General features: G+C 42.5%; 1 protein-coding gene across 2 annotated transcripts in view; it reads left to right on the top strand.

The window, feature by feature from the left end:
- The window catches only part of NAV3 (neuron navigator 3), a 247,832-nt gene that overhangs the window by 125,261 nt on the left and 96,752 nt on the right, over nt 1-25,819 (top strand). For both annotated transcript variants that reach the window (XM_026040972.1, XM_026040973.1), the window contains exons 9-12: nt 6,788-6,903; nt 19,520-19,628; nt 20,356-20,745; nt 24,094-24,213. In XM_026040972.1, coding sequence (XP_025896757.1) covers nt 6,788-6,903; nt 19,520-19,628; nt 20,356-20,745; nt 24,094-24,213 — 735 coding nt within the window. The remainder of the gene's footprint in view (nt 1-6,787; nt 6,904-19,519; nt 19,629-20,355; nt 20,746-24,093; nt 24,214-25,819) is intronic.

Raw genomic sequence — 25,819 nt, forward strand, 5'->3', positions numbered from 1 at the left:
CAGCACAGGAAATACTGAACAAATGTAAGAGAAAATGATGTTTCACCATGAGGGTGGTACAACACTGAAGTGGGCTGCCCAAATTGGTTGTGGAATATGCCCTTGGAAATGTTCAGGACCTGACTGATCAAGGAGCAATCCGATCTAACCAGATCTGCTTTGAGCAGGTGACTCTAGAGCTTCTTTCAGACATCTTACGCTCATGWTTTTCTGGTGACTAAAGTGTTCAGTCAGTCAGGACAGAGAAAAGAAATATCAACATAATAAAGATATAACCAGATACGAAAGTATTTTTCCTCTTGCCTTTCCCATATGGTAAATGAAACACGTTTCTTACTGGGCTGTAGGTTTATGGGTGTATGGGAACCATGCAGCTCTGATGGATGGGAAGGAAGATTTTGCCAGGTTCTGCCTCCGGAGGCTCAGCGAGGCTCAGCTCCAGCTGCCACTCTGCRTGTCTCTGTGCTGCCTGAGCGAGAAAAAATAAACTGCTCTTTAAGGACCGTAAAAAAGGCGGCGTGCAGAGCGATTGCTGAAGCCACACTCGCTTCCAGTGTTAATCACTAGAAGCTAATTCTGGTCGACTGTGGAGTTAATATGTTCTCAGTAAAAGATACTCTACAGTTAGCTGTGCTTTTTAATAATAGATTGTTCTGGTAAACATATTGCAACTCCTTTAAAAATGTGATGATTCAGTTATACTGCAGTGCCTCCTTGGTTTCCACTATTTACATTACTATTGTGAAGTTAAATCTAACCAAGATTTTACAATGGTAGCTAGCAATAAACATTGTGACCCACCACTTCCTCTTGCAGCAAAAACTGGGTTTAGAAAAATCCCCGCCTTTTCATATTCTTGATTCACAGGCCATTGTGAAAGCAGACTTGCCAAGGTAGAGTTTTGAGCTTGAGAGATGGGAAGTGCTGTTTATTATCTGAAGTTATTCTTTTAAATTGTCAAGTCTGGCCTTGTCCCTTTGATTAAATAATCAATAAAAGGTAGGTTGCAAGACCAGAAAGGGTATCCTCAGTCTTGTTCAGTCTTCCACTGTTGCAAGCAACCATATAATGCCTTTCATAAACCAACCCAACTATGTTTTAATCTGGCTGTTCCCTAGTACTGGGAAATGGGAAGGTTCCTCCAGAATCTCACTCACCTCATTGCTGAAAACCACTTGCAACCCACACATTGAGACTGCATCCATTTATTATTTTGCTAATATAGTCCTGTATCTTAGAAAGCTGTTTTTCCTCTTTTCAATTGCTCCGTCTAAATACGTGAGGGAATCATCATATTCTCTTCCTTCTCTTTTGCAAGACTAAACCAAATCATCTCTTTTGTTTCCTTTCCTAAGAGTTTCCTTTCCCCATRGTTACCTAAGTAGCCCTTTTCGGCAGCTGTTCCCAATTTAATTCACATCTTGCACTAGGGCGACCAAACTGCTTGTGTTCCAGATGTGGACCTGCCAGTCTCTTACAGTGACAGCGATGCACCCTCAAGACAGCTGCACCTTGGAGAGCTGATGGGGAAAAAGGCAGCATATTTGCGGGATAGGTCCTGGAATGTCGAGTAGTAAGCAGCCAATCTTTCTTGTTTATCAAAAGTTCACAGTTTCATCAGGGGCAGGAAATTGCTGACTGTGTTAAGAGATTTTTAGGTATCTTCCAAATTCTAGTCTTAATTACTCTTCTGCAGGCTTCTTTTAATCAAATCGAATGAGCTTGTGCAGGTGTGACTTAGAGCAGGGTTTGTGCCATTAAGTATGCTTTATGCTTTTACAGATAGGTGGTATATAACTCGTTGAGCTGGGGATGTATGTATTCTCTGATTGCTGTGATTAATATAGAAAGCAGATTGTCCTGTTTTCATGCTATTTGCTTAAATTAGCCGGCACTGCAGATGCACAGCACTGTTAGAAGTACCCACAGGGGAGCTTTGACTACGCTGAGACTCTCTTCACTCTCCTTCATCTCGAGAGGGAGATGCAAGGATTTTAATTGCTTTTAGAGGCAGTGGCTTATGAATGGACAGAGGGCCATTCATTAAGGCCAATATGTAAGGGTAATGAGAAAATCCCTTAATTTTCTGTGTCCTTGCCTGGAGCTTAGTCTGTGCCTTAGTCCTGGAGAGATCACTTGACTCCTTTATAGGATTAATACATGCCACAGAAAAAAAAAGGAAAAAAAAAAAAAGGTGAAAGCTGGRTATATATGTTGGGTAAGACAAATCTCACAATATCACTTTCCTCTTTTCTYGAGCTAAAACGATTTAGCTAAGCAGCAAGGCATCTGCCTGCTTAATCCAGTGGGTCATKTCCTGTGACAGGCTTAGCACAAAGTAGCCTTGTGTTTTAGGCGTCCAATCTATATCAGGTTCTCCTTGAACCAGGAGCTGGGGCACCTCCATAGAATCATAGAATCATAGAATAATTATGGTTGGAAAAGACCTTCAAGATCATTGAGTCCAACAGTAAGCCTTTCAGCACCATGCCTGTTGGTTTGCCTGTCCCTAAGTGCCTCATCTACATGTTTCTAATGCATGGAGATACTTTATTTGTAGACCATTCCCAGCCCATGCCGGCTAAGATAGACATCTAGGGGAAAAAAGAGCAGGACCTTGACCTCCAGACACTGAGGAAGAGAACTTCTGTGAAAGTGCTGGCCACAGGCAGCACCCTGGAGACGTGGTAGGAGAGGGACACTTGGTGAGGGCCCATCGCCAGGGCCCTCCTTTGGTCACAACAACGCCATGCAACACTGCAGACTTGGGGCAGAGTAGCTGGAGAGCCACCTGGCAGAAAAGGATCTGGGGRTGTTGGTCGACAGTTGGCTGAATGTGAGCCAGCAGTGGGCCCAGGTGGCCAAGAAGGCCAATGGCCTCCTGGCTTGTGTCAGAGGCAGTGTAGCCAGCAGGATCAGGGAAGGGATCGTTCCTCTGTACTTGGCGCTGGTGAGGTCAAACTTTGAGTATTGTGTTCAGTTTGGGGCCTCYCACAACGAGAAGGACATTGAGGTGCTGGAGCGGGTCCAAAGATGAGCAACGAAGCTGGTGAAGGGGCTGGAGYTGGAAGGGGCTGTGAGGAGTGGCTGAGGGAGCTGGGGTTGTTTAGAAGAAGAGGACACTCAGGGGAGACTGAGTATCGCTCCCTACAACTACCTGAAAGGAGCTTGTAGTGAGGTGGAGGTCGCTCTCTTCTCTAGAATAACTACCAATAGAACAAGAGGAAGTGGCCTCAAATTGGGCCAGGGGAGATTCTGGTTGGATATTAGGAAAMATTTCTACATGGAAAGAGCAGTCCAGCATTGAGACATTGAAACAAGCACTGAAGTGGTGGTGTCACCGTTCCTGGCAGTGTTCAAGAAACGTGTAGAGAAGGCATTTAGGGGCATAGTTTAACAGTCAGGGTGTTGAAGGGCTTGTGGTTGGACTTGATCTYGAAGGTCTTTTCCAACCATAATTATCCYGTGATTCTGTGATTCCTGAGGGTACCTCCAGGAAGACTGCACAAGGGCTGGTGGGGCCTTCTGCTGGTGAGGCCACACTCAGCTTCCTCCCTGCTCTACAGCAAGTGCCTTTTGGCCCATCACTTCCAGAGCAAACAACCATGCTCTCAACTGCTCCACTGTAGTCAGGGCTCATGCTGCTGGTCCATAATATTCTTAGGATTTTCTGTTGTCACCTCCAACAGCTGAAATCATGGATGTTTTCCCCAAATTCAACATAAAATTGCTGAATAAAGTCAGTAGAGCAAGACTTTGTGTTTTGATAACAAATCAAATTTATTTGATGCTGTCTGTACACTTTGAAGTAAGATAAAAGAGATGTTGCACATTCTTAGATCTGCTATTTCAGACTGCCAACAAATTTAAGAAAACATTTAAGAAAAATACCACATTTACATTTGTTTTAGATTTCAAAGTTTTTATTTCCAATAATGAAATCAAACATTTTCAAATCATTAGCATTACATGATCATTATTATTTAGTATTTACTCTTCAGGGTTTAGATTCCAGTGTTATCTTATGCTGCGGAAACTGGATTTTGTGCTGCAATTAACCACAACCATCACGTTTACAAATTAGAATGGAAATCTTTACAAGTGCCTGTGCTTAGGTGCTTTATCTACTTCCATTCCTGCCTATAGCAGCACCAAGCTTTTGAAAATGAGACAAAGCTTAGTACCAAACCAGGGCTGTAATTGGTCTTTGCCTTCTCTCTGAAAGGTTTTGTTTGATGTGAGCAAGTGAAAGTCCGTGTTCATGGTTACGCTAAGTAAACAGATCTGCCCATCATTTGTAATTTTACTTAACTCCTTACTCCTTTGTACTCTTGTTCTTATGAGGGAATCCGGACCTTTTAAAGAAAGCACCTACRTGCCCACATAGTCATTGGAGAATTAGATATTTGCCTTTCTTTATGGATTRTGTAGACAATGACAAGAGGGCAACTGAAATCATCCACGGACTGTTTGCCTTTCCATTTGCCATATAATAAGTACAACCTTTTCCACGTGTACTCACTGCTCCTATAATGAGCACAACAGTGCAGATGTTGGGTGTTGGCTGTCAGCTGGGATCCAGACCACTTAATCCCTCTCTGATGATAGATGTCCAAATAAATAGGAATGGATCTCTTTTTTGGAAGGTAATATGCTTACTTACGAGGTTTTTGATTATTCTTGGAAGAGCTTGCATCCACCTTTCTGTCTGAACAGTTTCACAGCCAGGAATACAGAGCAGGGTCAGGMAAAGAGCAAGCAAAAAGGTTCCCTTTCCATTTCTGCATCTGCTGTGGTGTAAACTCCATGTATATCTCAAGCTGCAGCAATGAATGCTTGAGCTCTACCCACCTGGCCAAGTGCTCTTACGACAAGAYTGGCATTGCCTACCCTTTCCCAGTTCTCCGGTTAGATTTTCCAGTCTTCCCATGGCTCCAGCCCTGGTAGCTCGGTGGCTTGAGCTCAGTTAGGAGTGTGAAGACCACTTAATTCCCCTGCTGGCTAATAATATTCCTTGCTGGCTAATAATTAGTGCATGCCTGTAGGATATCATTTTAGGYTGACAGTTTGTCCTGGGCTGATCCAGCACTAAGTTTTCCAACTAAGTGCAGCACGAAGTGCTTGTGTGTGTGGCCTCTTGAAGTTACATTCAATGTAAGTAGCTATGTCCCTTGTACATTTGGGTGATTTGAAGCAGTRTGTGAAAGCAAATTTGGAATTTGCATGTGTGTGCTCATCAGGGAGGACTCGAGTGAGCCCTTGYTACCCAGGCCGCTCTCCTGGAACGCCAAGTGAAGAACGACGCTGAAGGTCATAGCAGGACAGAGCAYTGGTGCTTGCAGCACAAATGCTACTTGTATTTTCAGTCTAATGGTGTGTGGCAGAGGATAATAGTCGACGAGGAGCCCATTTCTGTTTTCTTTTTAGTAGAGCAGCTGTCTGTTTCCAGCATCTCAAGAGTACAGAAATTGATAAGGAAGAAAATGCATCGGATAGTCCTTGTGTTCTGTTTAAGAACAGTCAGGGTTAAACCTAAACTAAAATTCAGATCAACAGATTCCTCCACAACAATATTTGGTCCTTTATATAGGGTTCTCTCTGTTCTCCAAGGCACTGCCACAACTTACTGAACAAATCTATAAGTAACCTTTCAGTAAACATAACAATGGGAAAGTTATTTCATAAACTAAGTTTCTGTAAAATTCATTTTAGAGCAAAGATACTGTTTTTATCTGTTATTCTTATAAAATACATGTTTGGCACAACGCTAAATACTCCCTTGTTAGTTGGTCATTACAAATGTTATGGCGAGCTTTAAGAGTTGAGATATAAATGTAATGTTTTTAAAACAGTCATAAAATATTTCAGTGGTCTTTATAAGAATTCGAAAGGTCTGAATGTGTTATTCATGTTAGTAAAGCCCAAAGAACTTAAGCTSTAAGTGAGGATTTTTTTTCCATTTTAGTTTGAAAGGTGTCTAGCATTTCAAATTCTTACACTAATTTTTAGTTATTTTTTTTAATGTGAGAAATGAGGAGCAAGTTGCTATTTAATGTCATTGTTGTTCAGCAGCCCCCATGATCTTCATCTCTTCCTTAGGAAGAGACAATAATTGTGTTACCTCTTTGTATGGTAAAGTATTTCTTTTTAACATTATAATATACCAAATAACTGTAGTGCACAAACCATGCACATGATAATTTCTCAATGGCATCCATACAAATATACTATCACAGAAAAATTAGGCTATTTGTTATCAAGTTAATGGGAACACTTTCATTATCCCATGATTATCCCCCCCACACAGTCATATACACATCATGTATAGAGCATTATCAAAAGAAGCTGCACATAGATTTAAGTGTCTGAGTAAGATTTTCATTGCAGCTTTGCATAAGCTTCTTTACATGTGGCCTTTCTCACTTAATATTTCAGCAATCAATTGCTAGTTTTCATTTCCCTTATATACATACAGGGATGTGATTTAACCAACTTAAATGGATTTGGCCTGTATTTTGTTGACATCTCCACAGAGAAAAAGAGACATTGCTCCAAGTTTCCCAGCTTAAATTCTGAGTTGTTCCTAAAGAGAGCAAATTCCCTGCAAGTATGTGTAGCTGGAGTCAAACTAACACAGTAACAATGTGACCTTCATGGTATAGTCACTATATGGCTTTTTCTGAGATGAGAACAGAGACAGGAAGCTTCTTGGAGCCTCAGTTAACATGTATTTGCCTTAATATATGTATGACAGATAATAATAGTCAATGTTCTTGCTTGATTTCAGAACTCTCTCGGAAAATGACAGTACCTCTTTACCACCTGCTGACTCCTGCACCAGTCCTACTAAAATGGATTTGTCGTTCAGTAAGACTGCCAAGCAGTGCCTAGAGGAGATATCTGGTAAGTAACAGTAAGGCAGAAGTCTCCCTTTTGGAACTGTGTGTTTCTTTACTACATCTCTGCCTTACCAGGAGACAGTGGGTTGAGATCCTACTTCTGACCTCTGTTCACAAGTGGTATTAAATATAGAGAAAATTTGGACCTTGTACAATTAGAACAGTTCTTTGAACTGGCTTCTTTGGTGCACATGTGCTCTTCATCGCTTTGCAGAAACTGGCCTTTCTGAAGCTAGGATTTCGAGTGATCATTATGTCAGAATCATACTGCGTGCTCCAAGAGGAACCGTGGAAAGTCTGTTTTGTAGTGTTTGACACTGCGTGGCATTTAAGATCATCAAATTAAATGGCCTGAGATATAAGTGAATAGGATATGTTTTGCTTCTGTAAAYGAATCTGGAGCCATAAAATGGGAAAGTGAACAAGTACTTACTACCATAGCACCTGGCTTTTAAGCCGCTGCTAGAGCTAAGCTGTCCTAGAATTCCTTTATAAACCTGGCGGTAAAATTCTTATTATGTGACAAACATGAGGGGATTGTGTAAATCATATTGGAATAGTTTCTCTGAAGGCAGCAGGGCCGTGCTGATTTACATCAGGCCAGGATCCATCCCTAGCTTCATCCATGGATGCAAAGTGTGTCACAGCTGACATTCTCATCAGGATTAAATTGCACTGCAGTGTTGTGTGGGAGTGCTTTCAAAGGGACTCTCTGCCAGAGCTGCTCTTTTTCTTTGTTTTTTTTTTTTTTTTTCTCTTTTTTTTCTTTTTAGTCAGCATCTTTATTCTTAATACCACTTTTGTGAGACTAAAATATGAAATCGTGATCCACTGGTTTCAACTGTAGTTTTCCTATTTTACTCTATGTTTTTTACACTCACACAGTTTATTACAAGTTATCTAGCTTTTCTCACACAGGATATAACTCACTTCAAAGCACTCATTTGACACATCAGTCTAAAATTATATCTCCACCAGAAGGAAGATCAGATGCCCAAGCTTTGTGGGACTGCCTTGGCATTTCAGCTGATTCATACTGAAATTGAGCTTTTATTCTGGTTTGTGTTAGTCTCTTCAAAAATGGTCTGAGTCTAGCAATCCTTATTTTCACAGACAGCTTTATTATAAATACCTCACGTAAAACCTGTTGAAATGTTCCCTGGAGATTAAAAATATTTTATGATAATACTTCTTGATAGTACTTTATTTTATGATAATACTTCTTAAAGGAAAAAAAAATCATTTTGAATGAAATCAGGCTCGTTGGTATAATTTTATAAAGAGTGTAAACTGAAACATGCAGTTCAAAAGATTCTTTAAAGAATTATCCACAGAGATGATGGGAAAAAAAATCATTTCAGTACCTGCTGAAATGATCAAACAGGATATCATGTATCCTGGCCTTTTACTGCTCTGAACAGAAATGGAACAGCATCAAAAAGAAGAAAAGGGCACTAGGCATCAGAGGTACTTCTAATCTGATTATTCAGACTCTGGCATTAGCAGTTGACTGACATAATAGGCAGCAAAACGGAATCGCTGGGAAAATGTGGTGCATGTCTCGTAGAGAGAGGAAAACAGATGTGTGTCACTCCTAATTGGCGTGTAGCAGCACAAAGAATGAAAGGATCAAGTCTTGCATTGCTGAAAAGAGAGATTATTGTCTGCACTGATCAACTATGATTTAGGCATTGGTTACTTTATCATTAGTGAATATTTTGGGAAGAAACAAAATGATGGCTGTTCAGGAGAGTGTTCCTTGATATTTTTAGCTATGAGAAAGTACAATTAAAATCTGTTTTTAGGGGGATGACCTTTATTCTGGTGTGATAAAGGAATTATGCCAGTGGTAAAAAAAGTAATATGCAGGGGTTTGTTTCCTTGATGTGGTCATTTATCCTCAAAGTATAAAGATTGGAGATGAATTAGGAGTTTCTTTCACATTGGGATTATCTTTTCCTGATATTTTCCACTTCTGCTCTAGGTGAGCATCACTTTTACATTATCTCAGGCTACTTATGAGACCCAAGCACACTAGTACACAATATTGTGAGTCAAAACACAATTTGACAGTGAGGGTGACAGAGCCCTGRAACAGGCTGCCCAGAGAGGTTGTGGAGTCTCCTTCTTTGGAGATCTTTAAAACCCGCTTGGATGCAGCCCTGTGCCCCGTGCTCTAGGTGACCCTGCGTGAGCAGGGGGGTTGGACTYRATGACCTCTGAGGTCCCTTCCAACCTTAAGCATTTTATGATTCTATGATTCTATGAAAAAGGATCCATAAAGATACCTCAAGGATCATTTGTCRGAACTGGTGAACAGAATGGGGCTCATTGTGTGCTCTCCCACCTCTATTATGTTTCTACTTCATTAGCATATATTATAATTTCTATATTGCCAAATATTTGCTAGATTTCTAACAAGACAATTCAGACTAAAATTTCCAGGACTAAGATATCTTAGCCCGCATTTAGGTGATCATTGAATAAACTGTTCCACAATTTTGTGATTTCTTACTTCTTCTAGGTGCTGACTCTTGGCTAAGATCACTGTCYCCATAATAGCCAAGCAGATCAGACCAGAGCTTCTAATCCACTGCGGGGCCAAATTAACTAGTCAGCCTTAAGCTAGTCAGTTTGAAACCTTAAGATAGACGTGTGTGGTCCAAACATTTCCACAATGTCAGCAAAAATGGAATGGGGAAAAATAAATTAATTTCTAAAAATTTTAGCAATATCTTTCTAGACTTTGTTCTCCCTGAGTGTTTCAAGATACCAAAACCATGGTAATTTCCTTGCTGCAGTGGCAGACTGTCATGGTTCTGATTGCTGCATGCCCAGCAAGGCAGTTCACTTCTTCACAGTGTAGCTGCTCCGTGTGGCTCCATCCCTTCTGTAATCTCCCGCCTTGCCTATCCCTAGAGCCACCTCTGCCCCTTGGTAGAGCTGCTGTAAGTCTGGGTTTCTTCCTAGCTGGCGATTTGTTCCACATGTGACTCGAAGCGCCTCAGACTTCTTTTCCCCCTCTGCAATCTTCCTCTGGCTCAGCCAGAGCCATCACAGATGGTTCTCCCATAGTGTGAAATGATGCAGCACATGAACACAAGGTCATAGAATCATAGAATCCTTAAGGTTGGAAGAGACCTTTAGAAATCATCTAATTCACCCCTCTGCACACCCAGGATCACCTAGAGCATGTGGCACAGGGCTGCRTCCAAGTAGGTTTTGAAGATCTCCGGAGAAGAAGACTCCACAACCTCTCTGGGCAGCCTGTGCCAGGGCTCTGTCACCCGCACTGTCAATAAATTTTTCCTTAAGTTCCTGTGGAGCTTTTGGTGCTTCAGTTTGTGGCCATTTCCTGTAGTTCTGTCAGTGGCCACCACTGAAAAGAGGCCGGCCCCCTCCTCCTCATTCCCTCCCTTGAGGTATTTATAGACACTGATCAGGTCCCCCCTCAGCCTTCTCTTTTCCAGGCTGAACARGCCCAGSTCTCTCAGCCTTTCCTCACAGGGCAGATGTTCCAGGCCCCTGATCATCCTTGCCTGCCCCAGAGATATCTGCCCCCATGCTCAACGCACTGTGCTTGGGACAAGACATATTTYTTGGCAGGGGATGTGTGAGCTGGCCGTGGGGCATCTGCCTGCACTAGCCTCTTTGCACATGTGCATACAACTAAGTGCACTTTTGACAAGGAAATCCCAGGCAGATTTGGGGGTCTTAAGCCCTGCCCTGCAATCATGTGAAAATACTTGCTTGCATGTGCTTGTGGTACCCAGTCCTTCAATAAGCCTGCTTGTAGTATATATTTCTCTACAAAACAGCAGTAAAATTTTGCAGACAGAATTTAAAAATGAGAATGACAACTGATTGATAAAGCAATATCTGAAAAGCATTTTAGCTCTTGATTAGTGGTTGTTGKTTTTCCTATTTGTAATAGCTGTGATGTTTACCAGTCCACTGCAAGTTGGTTTAAGGAGGATGTCAGTAAATTAATAATTTAACAAGCCTTTGAAAATTGTACATGTCTGTAGCTACAAAGTATTATTTTATGAAGTCAGTGATAATGTTTGGCTATAAGTGCTTACATGTTCAAAGAGCTTAATGCAAAGCATTTGATTAAACAATTATTCATGAATTTACAAATATTGACTAATTACAAAATGTGGCGAGAAACAAAAATGAAAGAGAAATTTTAAGAGATGTATGCCAATATCAATGGCAGGATTAGCATAGTAATGTTCATTTTTTATGCTTTTATGCTTATTCTGCTTCTTTTTTTCTTTCTGAAAGAACTAGCTAATTAATGGGTGTGGAAATAGTTTGCAACATTTTTTTAGCTAAGCTTAGCTGAAGAGACTCATAATCTTATGCATTTGCAGATCTATTACATAATTCATGTATAAGGCTCCAAACTATGCACTGAGACATCAAAGAAAGTTTTATCTGACAGAAAAAAAAAATGTCCCTAGATTATTAGTTCTTAAAATCATTTTTATAATTCCTTTTATGAATGATGCGGTAAAAATAACCTACACTGACTGTGATGGCTTGGGGAAATTCCCTGTGCTGTTCTTCACTTAAACAGGTTCCTCTCTGCCGGGTGGGGAATAACTGAATTGCAAGGTAGGGGAGCAATAGTGCTGTGTCATGACATTTGCTGTCCTGCCATCTCCTCTAAAGCCTGCTTCATTTAGATAAGTTTCTATGTTTGCTGCTGTTATTCATAAATTCATAATGGAAGCGTCAGCTCTACAAAAGTGCTTTTCAGTAAATAAGCCTGAGAATTTTCCACGTTGCAAATTCTGTTTTGTCAAATGCCACCCTGCAGAGCGGTGTGGCACGGCAGAACAATAAATGCACGTGGTCCAAGATGCCCATAGGTGTCTGTTGTATTTAAGGATGATGGTGATGACCCAGTGAGGCGGTGGGATTAATGGAGAAAAGAAGCTCATATAATCATGWAATTAAAGGCTGAAGTATAACAAGCGAGAGCCCAAAGAAGGCCGCATGGGTGGCTGTGGTGCCCCGGTGTCCCAGCCGCTGATTCCTCAGGTTTGTGATGTAGGTGCCTGAGAAGTCACGCATGATGGGAGCTGCCATGTGGACCTTCACCCTCCGCACGGCCGGGGCGGGTGCCGGGGCCTGGCGCTCTCTGCAGGGTGGAGAAGTCAATGTCCATTCCTTGGGATTTGCCCCTCACTGGTGCGGAGYGCGGGGATGAGGCCCAGGCCTGCCGCCGGCGCTGGGGACGGCGGCCATGTCGCAGCGCTGCCCCCTCCATCCCGCCATGGTGCCCCCTTCCTCTGAAACCCTCGCGGCTAACGGAGCAACYTGAGCACGGGCTGAGGTTGTGAAAGAAGCCGGGAAAAAGAGCAAAGGATTGCCCTTCATTTTGCAAATCCCCCGTTCGATAATAACCTTAAAAGCTTCCTGTGACCTCCCRAGCGGCGTGCACCGGCGCAGGAGCACATGGAGCGGCTGGAGTCRCACTGTGGAGCACAGGGTGCATGAACAGAAACCTGTGGTGGCCCAGGTGCGGCCATGCCCGCCCAGCCCCGGGAGAAAACATGGCACCGCGGCCGTCCTCGTGTCACCTGCACTTTTGGTGACAGATACGCAGTGTTTGGGACTGGCGTGTGCTCGGGCTCACGGAGCRTTCGCCCAGTCTTCTAGTGTTGCCACTGTGTGGGCTGGGTGGAGAGGGCTAAGGCAGCCCATCTCCTGCGATGGGGACCTTCTCTTTCTAGGAACCTGCCAGGGGTTTAATACAGAAAACCCTCATTGCTTGAAAACACGAAAACACTGATTCTTTTTCCTCCTTTTTTTTTTTTTTTTTTTTTTTTTTTTTTTTTTTAATGAGGGTGACTTCCTATGCATCATTCTTTTAAAAAATGGATCATTCCTTTAAAATTTCCAAGAAGTTTCCCTCAGTGTTTTTTTTTCTTTTTTTTTTTCTTATGCCTTTTAAAAGCTCTAACTGAGGCAGTGAAAAGCAAGTAGATAGACAGATGCTTCTGTTAACAGCAATTTATTCATGCAGGAATTCTACAAATAGACTATAATTCTTAGAGTGGCATTTTTTAAAGGTTACTTCCTTGTCAAGCATTCCCAGGTAGGGATTTATGGCAACTGCAGTTTGGTGGTGACAAAAGCAGTGTCAGGTTATACAGTGATTTTCATATATTTGTGTTTCTGCATACTTTTTAATGATATTAATTGCCCCTAGATAAAAAAGTTTGTATCCAGAAATTGAATGAAATTCTCCTTGTTCTTCGTTCAGCTGTCCTCATTCCCAGCACTAGCACCTTTTTACCAGTGGGAAAAGATACAATTTTGCACATAAGCCTTTCTCAGTTGGTATTTTATTTAAAAACAACATTTAATACTGATGAACATAGTTCACACATGATACTGATTATTTTATTAAAAAAAAATGAGTATTGCACTTACTAGGGTTTCTTCAGAAGGTTGCAAAGCAATGATTTTATCACAGCTCTTTAATTCCGTAGTAACCTCCGGATCTCACAGAGATGCACACGAGGTGTGTTCTAAAAAGAAAGAAATGAAATGCTGCTTTCTTTTATAAATCACCTTGCAGGAAAGGTACTGCTGTGCTTCATTTTGCAGCTTAGGATTTTAAATTATATATATTTTTTATTTATAGCAGAAATTATAGCAGAAATTGCAAGACTAGAGGAGCGTTTGCAAAGCTGCTTTCAGCTGCCAGCACAGGGAGTAGCAGTGAGATGGAAGAAATAGTTTGCAATCCTTACCTTGCAGGGAGGAAAAATAGCATTTRCCTCTGAGCTTGCTCTCTTGGAGTAGCATCCCGTTCAGGTGCAGCTGTGTCTTGAAACCTGTGGCACTGCAAACTGGGCAGAGGCATCCGTGTCTGGGGTTTAATTCAGCAGGATGTTTGCTGCCATGGCAGCCAGCAGCATTCGCTGCAGTAGCAGGGAAGAGTCATATATCTGGGAATGCAGGTTGAATACTAAAATGTAAGGAGGCTTGTGCAGAGCTTTGCTTCACTGGTTAATTTTGGCTCTTTATTGAGCTCTGACGTGGAGGCAGCACTTGCAGTTCTGTGTCAGCCCGTCTAAAGTGACGAGGCGAGCGCTGGGCTCAGGCACGAGCGGTGAGCGGGGGGAAAGCAGAGCCCCGGGCGGCCCTCGCGCCTACTTGGGGTTTCAGACGGCGGCAGCTGTGGACAGAGATGCGGGCCCGTCGCTCGGATGAGCCCGGCGACTGCATGGAGAGGGGAAAACACGGCTGGCTTTTAGGATTGCTTCTGTGCTGGAGCAGGGTGTTTGATCAACTCTCTTCTGCTTGAGAGAAATGCAAGTCAGTGCGACTGTAAGTGCTGCAGATCAGCGTGACGGGAGAGAAGTGGCTCAGCAGAGACGGCGGCGTGATTTTTAAGGATGATGACTGTGCCTGCCTGGTCGCTTGCGGTTCGGACCCTGCATGTCTGAGCCGAGCTTTTCATCACGAGCACAAGTATCTGCTACCTGGCATGTGCAGCGTGCGGCGCGGGAGGCACCTCCTCGTAAACCCTGCTGAGGAACTGAACTGCTCTCCGTGTGAAGATCCGGGGAAGCTGGCTGGGGTGAAGCCCCAGGCAGCACGATGCAGCGGTCGGCCGAGCTGTCCGTGTTCAAAGGCAAGGAGGTCAGAAGCGGGTGCGCTCGCCTCCAGAAGCAGAAGTCCCTAACCAATCTCACGCTCATCGGCGAAGGGGAGAAGAGGCGATACTCCTGCAGGGARAACTGGTTCGGAAATGCCTCCAAGTCGAGCCAGAGTTCCCAGCAGCGCGAGGCAGAGGCAGCCAGTAGGAGCTCGCTGTCCCGCTCCCTCTCCAAGTCTGTGCACTCCCTGTGCCACACCAGCCTCTCCACACCCCAAGCTTTCCAGGTGCTCCCGCCTGCCCGGAGCTGGACGCCCGGGAGATCGGCAGCCCGGCGGGCAGGCGAAGGCTTTGGGATCAATAATGAGGAAGGGGGGAAAGCGGACGATGAAAATGCGCCCCGTGCGTCCCGTTTCCCCAGCAGGAGCTGGACGGAGGAGGAGGAGGAAGGCTGCTTGCGGGAAGGGACCGCACATCTGGATGAAGATGTCATCATCACGATGCTGGGTGACCTAGAACAGGCCCTATATACTGATATTTTAGGTAAGTTAACTTCGGCTTGACATACAAAAGAGCAGGAGGAGACCTAAGTTAGGACACCTCTGCACGGAGCAGATTTCTGCTCTTGACAGTGATGTCCTGAGACAGAACTGGGCTTATTTGCAATAGTGTGCAAAAATGGGGGRTTGCCATTCCCTCCTTGCTTGCTTACTCTTAGCTCTAAACACTGTAGGAAATGAAGGCAAATGGCTAAATCACTTTTGATAGGTGCACGRGCAGCAGCAGTATGTGAAGAATTGAGCACAATTTTGTTAGCTGTTTAAAAAAACAAATCAAGACATTTAAGTGCTGTTAGCTTACTCATCAATAATTTATTTTTAATGACATTTGTTCTCATGAAGCTRAAATTGGAATCCTAAATCCAAGGTTTGGTTTAGACAGGAAAYGTCTTGGCCTACTTACAAACTGCCCAGCCATTATTCCTCCCCCCCCTCCAAGCCCCATTGCTGGAAATCTCATCCATAAACGTGGAATTATGAGCGTGAGGGTTTCACAGTTCAGTTAGATCAGGGCATGACAGGGAGCATTTGAAATCCACAGCCATAGGTGTTTCAAAGGACTTCTGAGCTCCTGGTTTTGCTTTTCATCTCTCATTGCTTTAAAAACCTGCTCCGAGTGTTTATTTCTGAGGCTTTGGTCAAGTGGGTGAAGTGTCTGCTTCTCTTCCCAGGTTGTGCAGCCTGTGTCCAGCCTGGAGGGGCTTCCCTCGTCAGTGTGTTAGGCCCTGACTGTGTGAAAGATACGGGCTTTGCGGGATATGCCAAGTAAAAAGCTCAAAGTGATGAAGAAAAACGTGACTTCTTTTGATACATTCTGTTATGAGGCTATGCCAGTCTTGGCTTTTCCTAGAAATCGAGTTGGTAGCAAAGGAAGCTACAACCTACACCGGCCTTGCTGCTGTCAGCTGTGTGACCCTGAGCAAATCCTGGCTCTCTCATGAGCCTCAGTTTCCCCACTTAGAGGCTAATACTGGTACTGAGCTTTGTTAATGAGGGAACTGCTTATTATTTGTTATTCGTTTTAGGAAAATCTGGTTAGTAAGGGACTTACTATTTTCTTATTATCTACTGTAATTACATGCACGCAAGTGTTGAAATCATCGTGAACTTTATTATTAAGTGGGCAATTATGGATAAGCTTCAGATTTGTGAATGCAAAAGTTTAGTTCAGGTGGCTTCAATAAAATATTTATTTTGATATCTTGTATGTATCTCATACAGATGAAGAAAAGATTTTACTCTAGGTATTCATTGAGGAAACCTGCTCGTTGCTTATAGGCAAGAATTGGAAACAATCATTTGAAACATTTATGTTTTATGGAAGCTACAAGTGATTTGAGCAGATAATATTTCATGGGGCCAGCAAAGTATTTCCATTGGTCGTTCATGTGAGATAAACAGAATTTTGTCAGAAATTTTTAGAAATTTTAGAAAATTTAGAAATTTTAACCGTGATGTTAGTCTTGTGTATCCCAGTCTCTCCTGGGGTAAAACAGAATTACTTTTATGTAAAATAAAAAAAAAAGAACTGCTTCAGATAACAAGTCARAGAGTGTTTCTGGCATGTTAGGTTGTGCAGATATGGGTAAGACTGTAGGATGGCAGTGGGCCATGTTAGGAAGGAGTCTGGGGGAGTGTGATCCTTTTGAACCCATATGGTGAGTCCCCATCCTGCTGCAGCCAGAAGGCTGTTTCTTCCAACATATAAAGTGTAGCTACTTTTCAGAATATAGAAAGCACTTGCCATCTCTATGGTCCTTCCCCAAGGAGGCCTGATGGAGGTGGGTGGAGGCCATGGTGCTGTCCTGAAAAAGTAGAAAAACGCCAAATGTGCAAATTAGGTTTATGCAGAAAATTTCTGTACTCRGTGCAGAAAATTTGTCAAGTCTCATTTTCTTTTTCTGCTTCGTGACTTCTTCATCRATGGTTTTACATAAGGCCATCAAAAGAGCTTTATGATAAGGACGGAAAGGAAAAAGAACAAGCATTTAAAAACACCTCRTAGTAATGAGAATTTTGTAAGTAGTACTGGACAGTATTTTAAGACCATAAAATTCCAAACTGATCTTTCTTTCTACAAAAAAAAAAAAAGGAAGAGAGATTTTGAAATTATCCCTCGTATCAGTGAGAGATCAAAGGAGATTAGACCTCAAACCTTGCACCTTTTAAGGATAGAATAATGCCACTTTGAATAAGGTAGTTTGTTTGAGAATGAAATCCCCTTTTTGCTTCTGTGAAGATGTGTTTTGTCAGTTTGCCATGTATATGTTCTTTTTTTTTTCTTGCAATTATATACCTTAAGGCTTTGTTGCACTAGTTATTGTATAATATATAATAAAAAGACAGTTGCTGTCATTTTTGCTGCAACAACTTGCAGTGTTAACATGAAGCAAAGGACAACTGGCAAGGATAAGGAAGGAAGAAAAGGGCAAAGTCATTGCAAATATGAATTATCTTCAGTTCCTCAAATAGCTGGACAAGGTTTGTATCGAACTGCCTTATTCCTGTCTGGTTATACCTTGGAGTTTGTCTTTCTGTGTATGTAGCAGAAAATCCTCTGGTATCAGCAGGGATTAGCTGTTCTTTCAGCCCTGGTTTGGGGCAGGGTTTTGGGTCTCCCTGGTGCAGCTCTTGTGGAACAATTCAGTTTGTAAGTGYTCAAAGGCTCCATCCCCAGTCAGAACTCAAAATTAAGATTTTTAAGGGCACTGTTGTTCAAATATGGTTTGCTTCTGCAGGTTCTGTCTTATATTTGAAATAAATCTGTGGTGGTACAAATGTAAAACCAGTTTAAAGAGAAATCAGCATTGTATTTATGAGCAGTGAGGATATAGTTGCTGTGTGAGCTACTCTGTCCATCTTTTCCTCAGAGATGTCACACTTGTTCAATTTTTATCCCATAAAAACTCACATAAAGCCCTGGGAGAGGGAAAAGTAGCAAGAGAATGAGAAATACTTGTGTGTGCAAATGCATTTTACATTTTACAAGTGTGAAATATCTTAGCACTGCCCAGGACTTTGTCTCTACTTRGATCTCAATTTTGCATGATGTTGAATTTATATTTGCATGTCTCCTGTTCCATGAATCCAAAGATGAATCAGTTCCTTCATGTTGCAGGACTGCAAAAAGGAAGTTCAAAGGTTGCTCTCTCTGTTGGATGAGTAGGCCGAAATTTAGAATTAAATATTAAAGGTATTTTTAGTGGTTGTACAATTTCATTATAGATTATAACAGCTCCAGAATGAGGAATAAAATTAAGTTAGCAAAGTCAGGCATGACACGAAATTTATCACTGATGGAATTAAAAGGAAATAAATTGCCCTTCATGTGCAATGCTGGCATTGTGCACATAACTAGAATAACAGTGGTTCCTGCCAACCTTCTTTCAAGCAACACATATGGGACGGAGCCAGAAGCAAGATACTAGCCGTGAACAAACCAGTGGGTTTGTCACAGATTTTGTTTCAATATTCTTTAATTCTACAAAAGAAAAGACACAAAACGATGTTAATTGAAAGTTGCTGGTATGCAAAAGGTGTTACTGAACTAAAGTTCCTCAGTATATGAATATGCTGGAATACATTCATTTCTGTATCTTGATTTATGACTACAGAATCTTTATATTGCAGATTGCTTTGAGTTTTATTGCATTTCCCTTTTTGCCGCACAAATATGCAATTTTACTTTTTTCTTCTTTTMATKTCTTTTATGTGAAGTAGATGTGATTCAGGATGCTCTGGGTGAAGTTCTGTGGGCTTTGCTCTTCAGGAAACCAGAGCAGTTTGTCCCAGTGCCTCCCTGAAGAGTGTTAAAATCCATAATTCTATAAATGATGTGTGTGCGTAGAGTGTTTTGATTTTTATCCCAAGTAAAACACATGAAAAATAATCCCTCACTTCAAGAAACTATTCCATTTGAGGAAGGATGCTTTAGTTAAGTGCCTGACTTAAAGAGTACTTTGAAATAGCCTCAATGTTAAGTGCATACTGAGAAGTTGTTGTAACAGTCATCCCAGTGCTTTCCAGACACGGATTTACTGTGGCTTTATTTCCTAGCAAGTCATGTAAAATGTCAAGGAGGAGAAAGAGACTGTGTAATGTATCAAGTGGTCTGGGACTGCATCCTGCCTTGATTACAGAGGATAACAATCCAAACATTGTAAATCTGAATTTCTTTAATATGGTTGGGCTCTGTCATGTATACTTCACTAGGACTCCTTTGTTTTTTTTATTTTTTCTTTACATATCATATTTTATTTACAAGCATATGCATGTTTTATTACTGACAGGATGAGGTTTTATTTTTAAAAAGGTTGAAAGACAAGATACACAGTCTAGAAATACAACATCTGTAAGTATTCTCCACTCTGTATGCACTTTGTTTAACCTTCTGTACTCGGTACACCAAAATATAGGCTCACGTTGTTGTTTCCTTCCAGGGGAAGACCCCGAAACAAGAAGGATGAGAACTGTAAAGAATATAGCAGACCTGAGGCAGAATTTGGAAGAAACTATGTCCAGCCTTAGAGGGACCCAGATAAGCCACAGGTACGTGGATTTTGTGTAGCCTGCTAGAACTCCAGAGTGAAGAGGGTCTCACCTGCTGTGTGACTGAGAGGCTTGCACGGGAAATTAATGGTCGTGTTGTCCATGACATTGTTTTGATTGCCTCAATGTAAGGGACGAGACGGCTGTAGAGGAGGAGTGARAGGTTGCAGAGAACCAGGTAGCCCTTATATCCAGTTACTCTATCCCTACACATGGGCACACACTCCTTGATAGAGTAATTCTCTGCTTTACGAGGAGGGCAGGCGCTCTTGCTTGGTTGCTACTTGGTCAGTTCATTTCTCGGTGCTCCTCCCTTGCATCCCTCTCTGCGTGGCTCGCTTCCTCAAYGGACTTCGTGTTTTTCTCTCCTCAAGGCCACCCCAGAGACAGAGCTATGTGCTTTGTTAAACAAGCCTTTTCTAAACRTGCTGTTAAACAAGCTGTGTGCTCTGTTAACCTTCTTGTATGGCTGGTTCAGTGTGCCCACTCAGAGCTTCTTCTAAGGACATTCCTACACCTCAACACCCTCAATGTGACTTTAATATGTTTTTATACGACAAGTCTGTCGTACAAAATGATTCGCAGAGCTGGAAATCGCTCTGTGTTTGAGCACCCATCCTGTTGTGTTCAGGTTATTTTATAGGAGGTTACCGTATTCACAAATGCCCCCGTTCCTCCCTCTCTCCCCGCGTGGCGGCCGCCTGACCGCTCCCTTTTCTCTTGGCAGCACCTTGGAGACCACCTTCGACAGCACGGTGACCACGGAGGTGAACGGCAGGAGCCTGGYGGGCCTGGCGGGCCGCGCGGCGCCCGTGACATGGCGCCTGGGCCAGGCCAGCCCGCGGCTGCAGGCCGGCGACGCGCCCTCGCTGGGCGGCGGCTACGGGCGCAGCGGCGGCGCCGGCGGCCGCTTCGTGCACGCCGACCCGGCGCGCTTCATGTACACGACGCCGCTGCGCCGCGCCGCCGTGTCCCGCCTCGGGAACGTCCCCCAGGGGGACGTGAGCGAGAAGGGCGGCGGAGAGTTGGAGATGTCCGCCGAAGTGGACGTCGGCGGCTACATGAGCGATGGGGACATTCTTGGGAAAAGTCTCAGAGCCGATGACATCAACAGTGGGTAAGGAGCGTTTTTTACCCCTTTTAAACWAATGAGTGATCGGCACTCTTAACAGGGTTACACTTAACAGGGTTAATGGAGGTAACCGTGATAACCACGGTTGGGTTTTTCCATAACAAATTTCGGCACACGAGAGCAAGTTTCGTTATGGATGCTACATGATATAAACAAAATACATGATACGTGGATAAAAGCAAAACCAAACCTCTAAGCTGACAGTGATGTTCTTACATTCTTTGAATGCACTTCTCCATTAGCATCAACTCGAGTTTGCTATTACTCCAATTACAGCAGAAGTACCCATTACTTATTGGAATTTCCCAGTTATCTAGTAAGCCGTCATTTGCTAGTGCTAATAATACCCGTCCCCCTTGCCTTGGGATGGCTCCTCTTTCAGTATTTTTATTTTTCCTTTGAGATGATAGTGGTTTTGGATGCAACTAACAGAGAACAGTTGCTGACAGGCCTGMCTTCTGTTTCCACTTTAGATGTTGTCTAGTCTGGTCTATATGATAGGCCTTTACCACAGTTTTTCAACAGTGTATATCATCTGAGCTGTAGGAATATCTTCTGAGATACAAATAGATCAGTCACTCTCCTGGCTTACCCAGGAGGAAAAATGACAATTTTTTTTATCTTGCCTGTCTATTTTTGTTTTCTTGTTCAGTTGATTGACTCTGGGAGCTGATTTCTGTCTGACACTGAGAGGGACTGCTGTACTTTTGTATGTGGAACTTGACTTGCTCTACCGAAGGAACTTTTGTTTCTTTAAAAGTCTCTATATGTGCCAGTGATTATGTTTCTGACTGATTTATGAGTATCTCTAATATAGGCCTTTTCTGTTGAGACAACCAAAAAAAAACCCACCTTAGCTTCAAATGACTATTTAAGAATTCTTATATCAATCATATGAACATAAATCACTTAATTTCTGTCTATGTCAGAACTCCTAAAGCGTCAAGTAAGAAAAAAAAAGCACCATGTTAGTGATTCATCCCTCTCTGACTTACCCATCAATGCTGTCTAAAGTGTTACTTTAGTGGAGTTTACTTGAGTTTTTGGCACTCAAGGCTGCTTGGTAACTGAGGGAGCATTGGTTGGAATGGAAATCCCACAGCCACATCACTACTGGGCACTGTATATGTGTGGCACTCCTGCTGCCTATGTAATCTGTAGGGCTGGTGTGTAGCTATGATGAAACAGTGTGTAAGCAACAGGATGTGATGCACTCCTAAAATAAAGGTGAGTCCGTGATCAGAGCTTGRTTGGTGTAGTATCTCACCTCAAGTAACATCCAATGGTGGATAGCTAGAAGGAGATACAAGAAAACAAATATATTTCTGTCTTTCCTGATACGTTTTCTCTGTGATGTGTGGATGGAGTCTGGCTGGGAAGTTTGTCCATGGCAGAGCATTAGAGGCTGTCAATGGGATGTCCTATTCAGGTGTGCCAGAACAGACAGTGAAGTGAAGGGAATTAGGAGCAGGAGCTCAGAGTCACTAACTGCAGTATCCAAATAGAGAAAAGCAATCTTGAACATATAAGACTTCAGTGTCTTAAGACCCTGTTTCCAAAAAGGAAGTATAAATTATGTCTTTGATGGATGTATAGCCTTATTAAAAAAAAAAAAAGAAGAAAAAGGAAAAAAGGAGGAGAAACCCTTTGCAGTGCCTGATGAGTTGTATTAATTAGCTTATCACATTAGAGAATGAATATAGTCATCTTGTTGTGTGAGTTTTCTTTGCATCTGTAATAAGGATGACTCAGTAGACAGTCGCAGTGCTCAGCTCACATTTTGAGGTATGCTAAATGTTAAAGTAAGTTAATATGCTCTGAAAATTCAGGATTCATTGAGCCATGTAAAGTCTTATCTCCCTTATTCCTCGCCCATTTTCAGTTTAATTACTTTAAACACTTGGGGTTAGGAGTGCAGCAGTAATTAGAAATCAGTTTGAGAAAGGCCTGTTGCGCTTGTTAAGCCTCTTCACTCAGACCTTATTTATACAGGGAAAAAAATTCCATATAGCCTGAATTTCACTGAAACTGCTGCTCAGTTTAGTATACCATCYCAGAGCCTTGGCCTCTACTGCACAATTCACTTCTCGATGTGTAATCTGTCAGAGAGTCCAAACTGTGACTTTAATAAAAGGGCAAATGTAAGTGTAAGGTGGAGTAGTATTTTACCTTTGAGGGAAAGTGCAAAGCTCTCTTCTGCAGGCTGCAGGAACCAGGGTTTCAGAAAGCCCTGTCCTCACCCATATACGTTGAGAGGCACCATTCTATAGCTCTGGGAGAAGGAGTATTGCAGATTATRTGAGCTGGCAGTGAGCCCCAGTCAGTCGTTTTATCCCTCCTCCCAGGACTGGGACAGCACCCTTCTCAGGAATCTTTTAAATTTACCAGGAATAGTTTCCCTGGGATATTCCTAGATTTCTATTTCTGGGCAGGTATATCCATATTAATATTATAACTAGTGCAGTGCCATAGAAGTGCGTGGGCCGTTACAAAGAAGGGTTTGCCAACTGTGTAGCAGGTTACTGCACTGAAGGTCCCATAAAAACAGGAAGAGGGAGAGGCAAAAGGAAGAGCAGAAGAAGAAGGATGGTTTAATGTAAGGTATTCTGAGAAATTATGGCCAGATCTTCAGAGCTAGGCAGGTTTGTTGGATGGCTCAGTCATAAGCACCAAAGTTTAAATCCCTTACAGAGACAAATTGTAGGTAGGCGTTTCAGGAATTACTGCTGCTGCTTGAAACTTTTAATAGCTTTCTAGTGAGTAAGCGCTGCTGCACCTTCCCTTTGATTCATTAGTGGTTTATTAGAAGGTGAAGTGGTAGAATCAAGAAGGAGCATGGATATAAACAACAGGTTATTTAATTGATTTTGTAAGGGCTGCAGGGGACATCTACCCTCATGTGTGAGTGACTGCATGTGAGAAGGGGCTACAAAGCTGGGTTCTCAGTTTTGGTTATCTACTCTTCCACCTAAATGAGTGGCACTGTTTTCTCCTTTTCCCCCAGAGTTAAGTTTCTTGCATTGGATGCAGCTCTTGGACAAGACTGCAGTGGTTGAAGTCAATTTAGGGAGATACTTGATGGCCTCATTCTAAATAGGTTTTCACAAAACAGGATTCTAAGACACTATAAAAGGCAAAAGTTGCTGGAAAATAAGCATGTAGCTCATCTCACTGCAATGGACACACAAGCTGGGACTATTTAGAAGAAGTTTACGAGCTAATAGGGCAGCCCTTGCTTTAGACATTTGAATTCTACAGTMAATTAACTTCAGAGGGAAACACGGTTGCCAGATGGCTGCCTCTCCCACTGATTGACCACACATTTATTTTCAGGTACTTGACAGATGGAGGCCTCAACCTATATACCAGAAGCCTGAACCGAATTCCAGACCTGGCTGCTTCTCGAGACGTCATTCAGAGAGGGGTTCATGACGTGACTGTGGATGCTGACAGGTAACTGCTTTGTTTAGTGTGAAACTGTCTGAGATTTTTCAGATATTTTTTTCATCCTTCATACCTGCTAACATATCAAACTCTTATTCATGCAGAATAGCAAATGAAAGGTTTCTGAAACTGSTACTTTTCCGGGTACAGGGCAGAGTATGTCAAGTACTGCAGTGGGAAAAAGTTAATGTCTCAGAAGAAAAGAACTCAGAGGAGGAATTTATTCTTGAAAATATAAGCAAAATATTGAGAAGCCCAGAAATGATCTTCAATCTCAAACCTCTGAAAYAGGGCAGCAATTTCGCAGGTTGCCTTGCCAACTGGTGGATGTGGGGCAGGGAAGAGGCCCAAGTGCAGAGGAGCCTGCGTGTGCCTGATGCAGCAGGTCTGAACTCCAGGGCTTGTCTGGGGCAATGACTCTCTCCTCTTCTCCTCCCATTTGGACYTCTGCTGGTGTTAGAAGAAAGCAAGACCCTTTGGAAGTGAGGATGGAGTTATATCCAATTCTCTGTGCTGTTGAAAAAAATGGAGGAAACAGTGGCCTGCCCTTACAAACTCGCATACAGGCGTAGGCATAAAAATGTGCTCCCACTGCTACCTGTCCAGGTTAAGCAGGGGTTTTCTCTCAAAGGTTTTCCTTGAGGTGAAAGCAGATTCAGACATTGCGGCTTGTGTCCACCTCTGGGAAATATAAACACACAACTCAGCTTTTGCAGAACCTACAGATGTTGGCTCTGGGGGTTTGATCAGACCATCATATAGATAAAGAGCAGCTGCAAAGTTTGGCAGCCTTCAGATTTAGGGGTTTGRTTTCAGTCCCATCTTTCTCTAATCAGTTTTCCCATAAGGAATAAAACGTGTTTAGTCATGAAGGGATGAAGGGTTCAAAGAATGGCTTTTGYTTTACAAATCCAGCAAATTAGTTGAAGAAGTTTTAGGATATTAACCTATCCATGATATTATATTTTACTTTTCATGGATTTCTGATGAGAGTRTATCCATGAAACAGATCAGATACAATCTGCTTAGTCAAATATTGAATACTGTGCACTTGGATAAAGAAGACAGTTTTCATCTATAGATCCAGTTAGTTAAAAAAAATCTTTCTTTACATTATCATTTGTTGACCTTGCAAAAAAAGTCTTTTTTAGATAGTAATTCAAGTGAACACTGGTTGGCTCTTTGGAACGCAAGCACTGGTGTGATGCAAGGAGCAGAGAGTGTGCGGTGGGCGTTTAAGAAAATAGTTTGGATAGAACTCAGCAACAGAAGGAGAAAATGAGAAATGAGATGTGGGCAGGAGGACATTTGTGGAGCTGTGTATGTGAGAGTGAGAACCTTAAGCTTAAAGTGAGAGAGAGGGTGGAAAATTTGGAGGATGGGAATCATATAATTAAAGTCAGAGAATGCTGCTAGCACCCACATTTTTGTGCTTCTCCATGGCTTTTGTTCACTTGGGACTCAAGGATATTATGAGTCTTCCCACAGTGCAATATTCACACCCAGATTTCAAACCACCCACTTTTTCCCTGGAAAATGTAGGTCCAAATTTAGAGATTTTAAAATTTTACTCATATTCTTCAAACTCTAGCTGTCACTTGAGAAATCAAAGGTT

The sequence above is a fragment of the Nothoprocta perdicaria genome, unplaced genomic scaffold, assembly GCF_003342845.1.
Source record: "Nothoprocta perdicaria isolate Ctin4 unplaced genomic scaffold, notPer1 scaffold_272, whole genome shotgun sequence".
NCBI classification, from domain to species: Eukaryota; Metazoa; Chordata; class Aves; order Tinamiformes; family Tinamidae; genus Nothoprocta; species Nothoprocta perdicaria.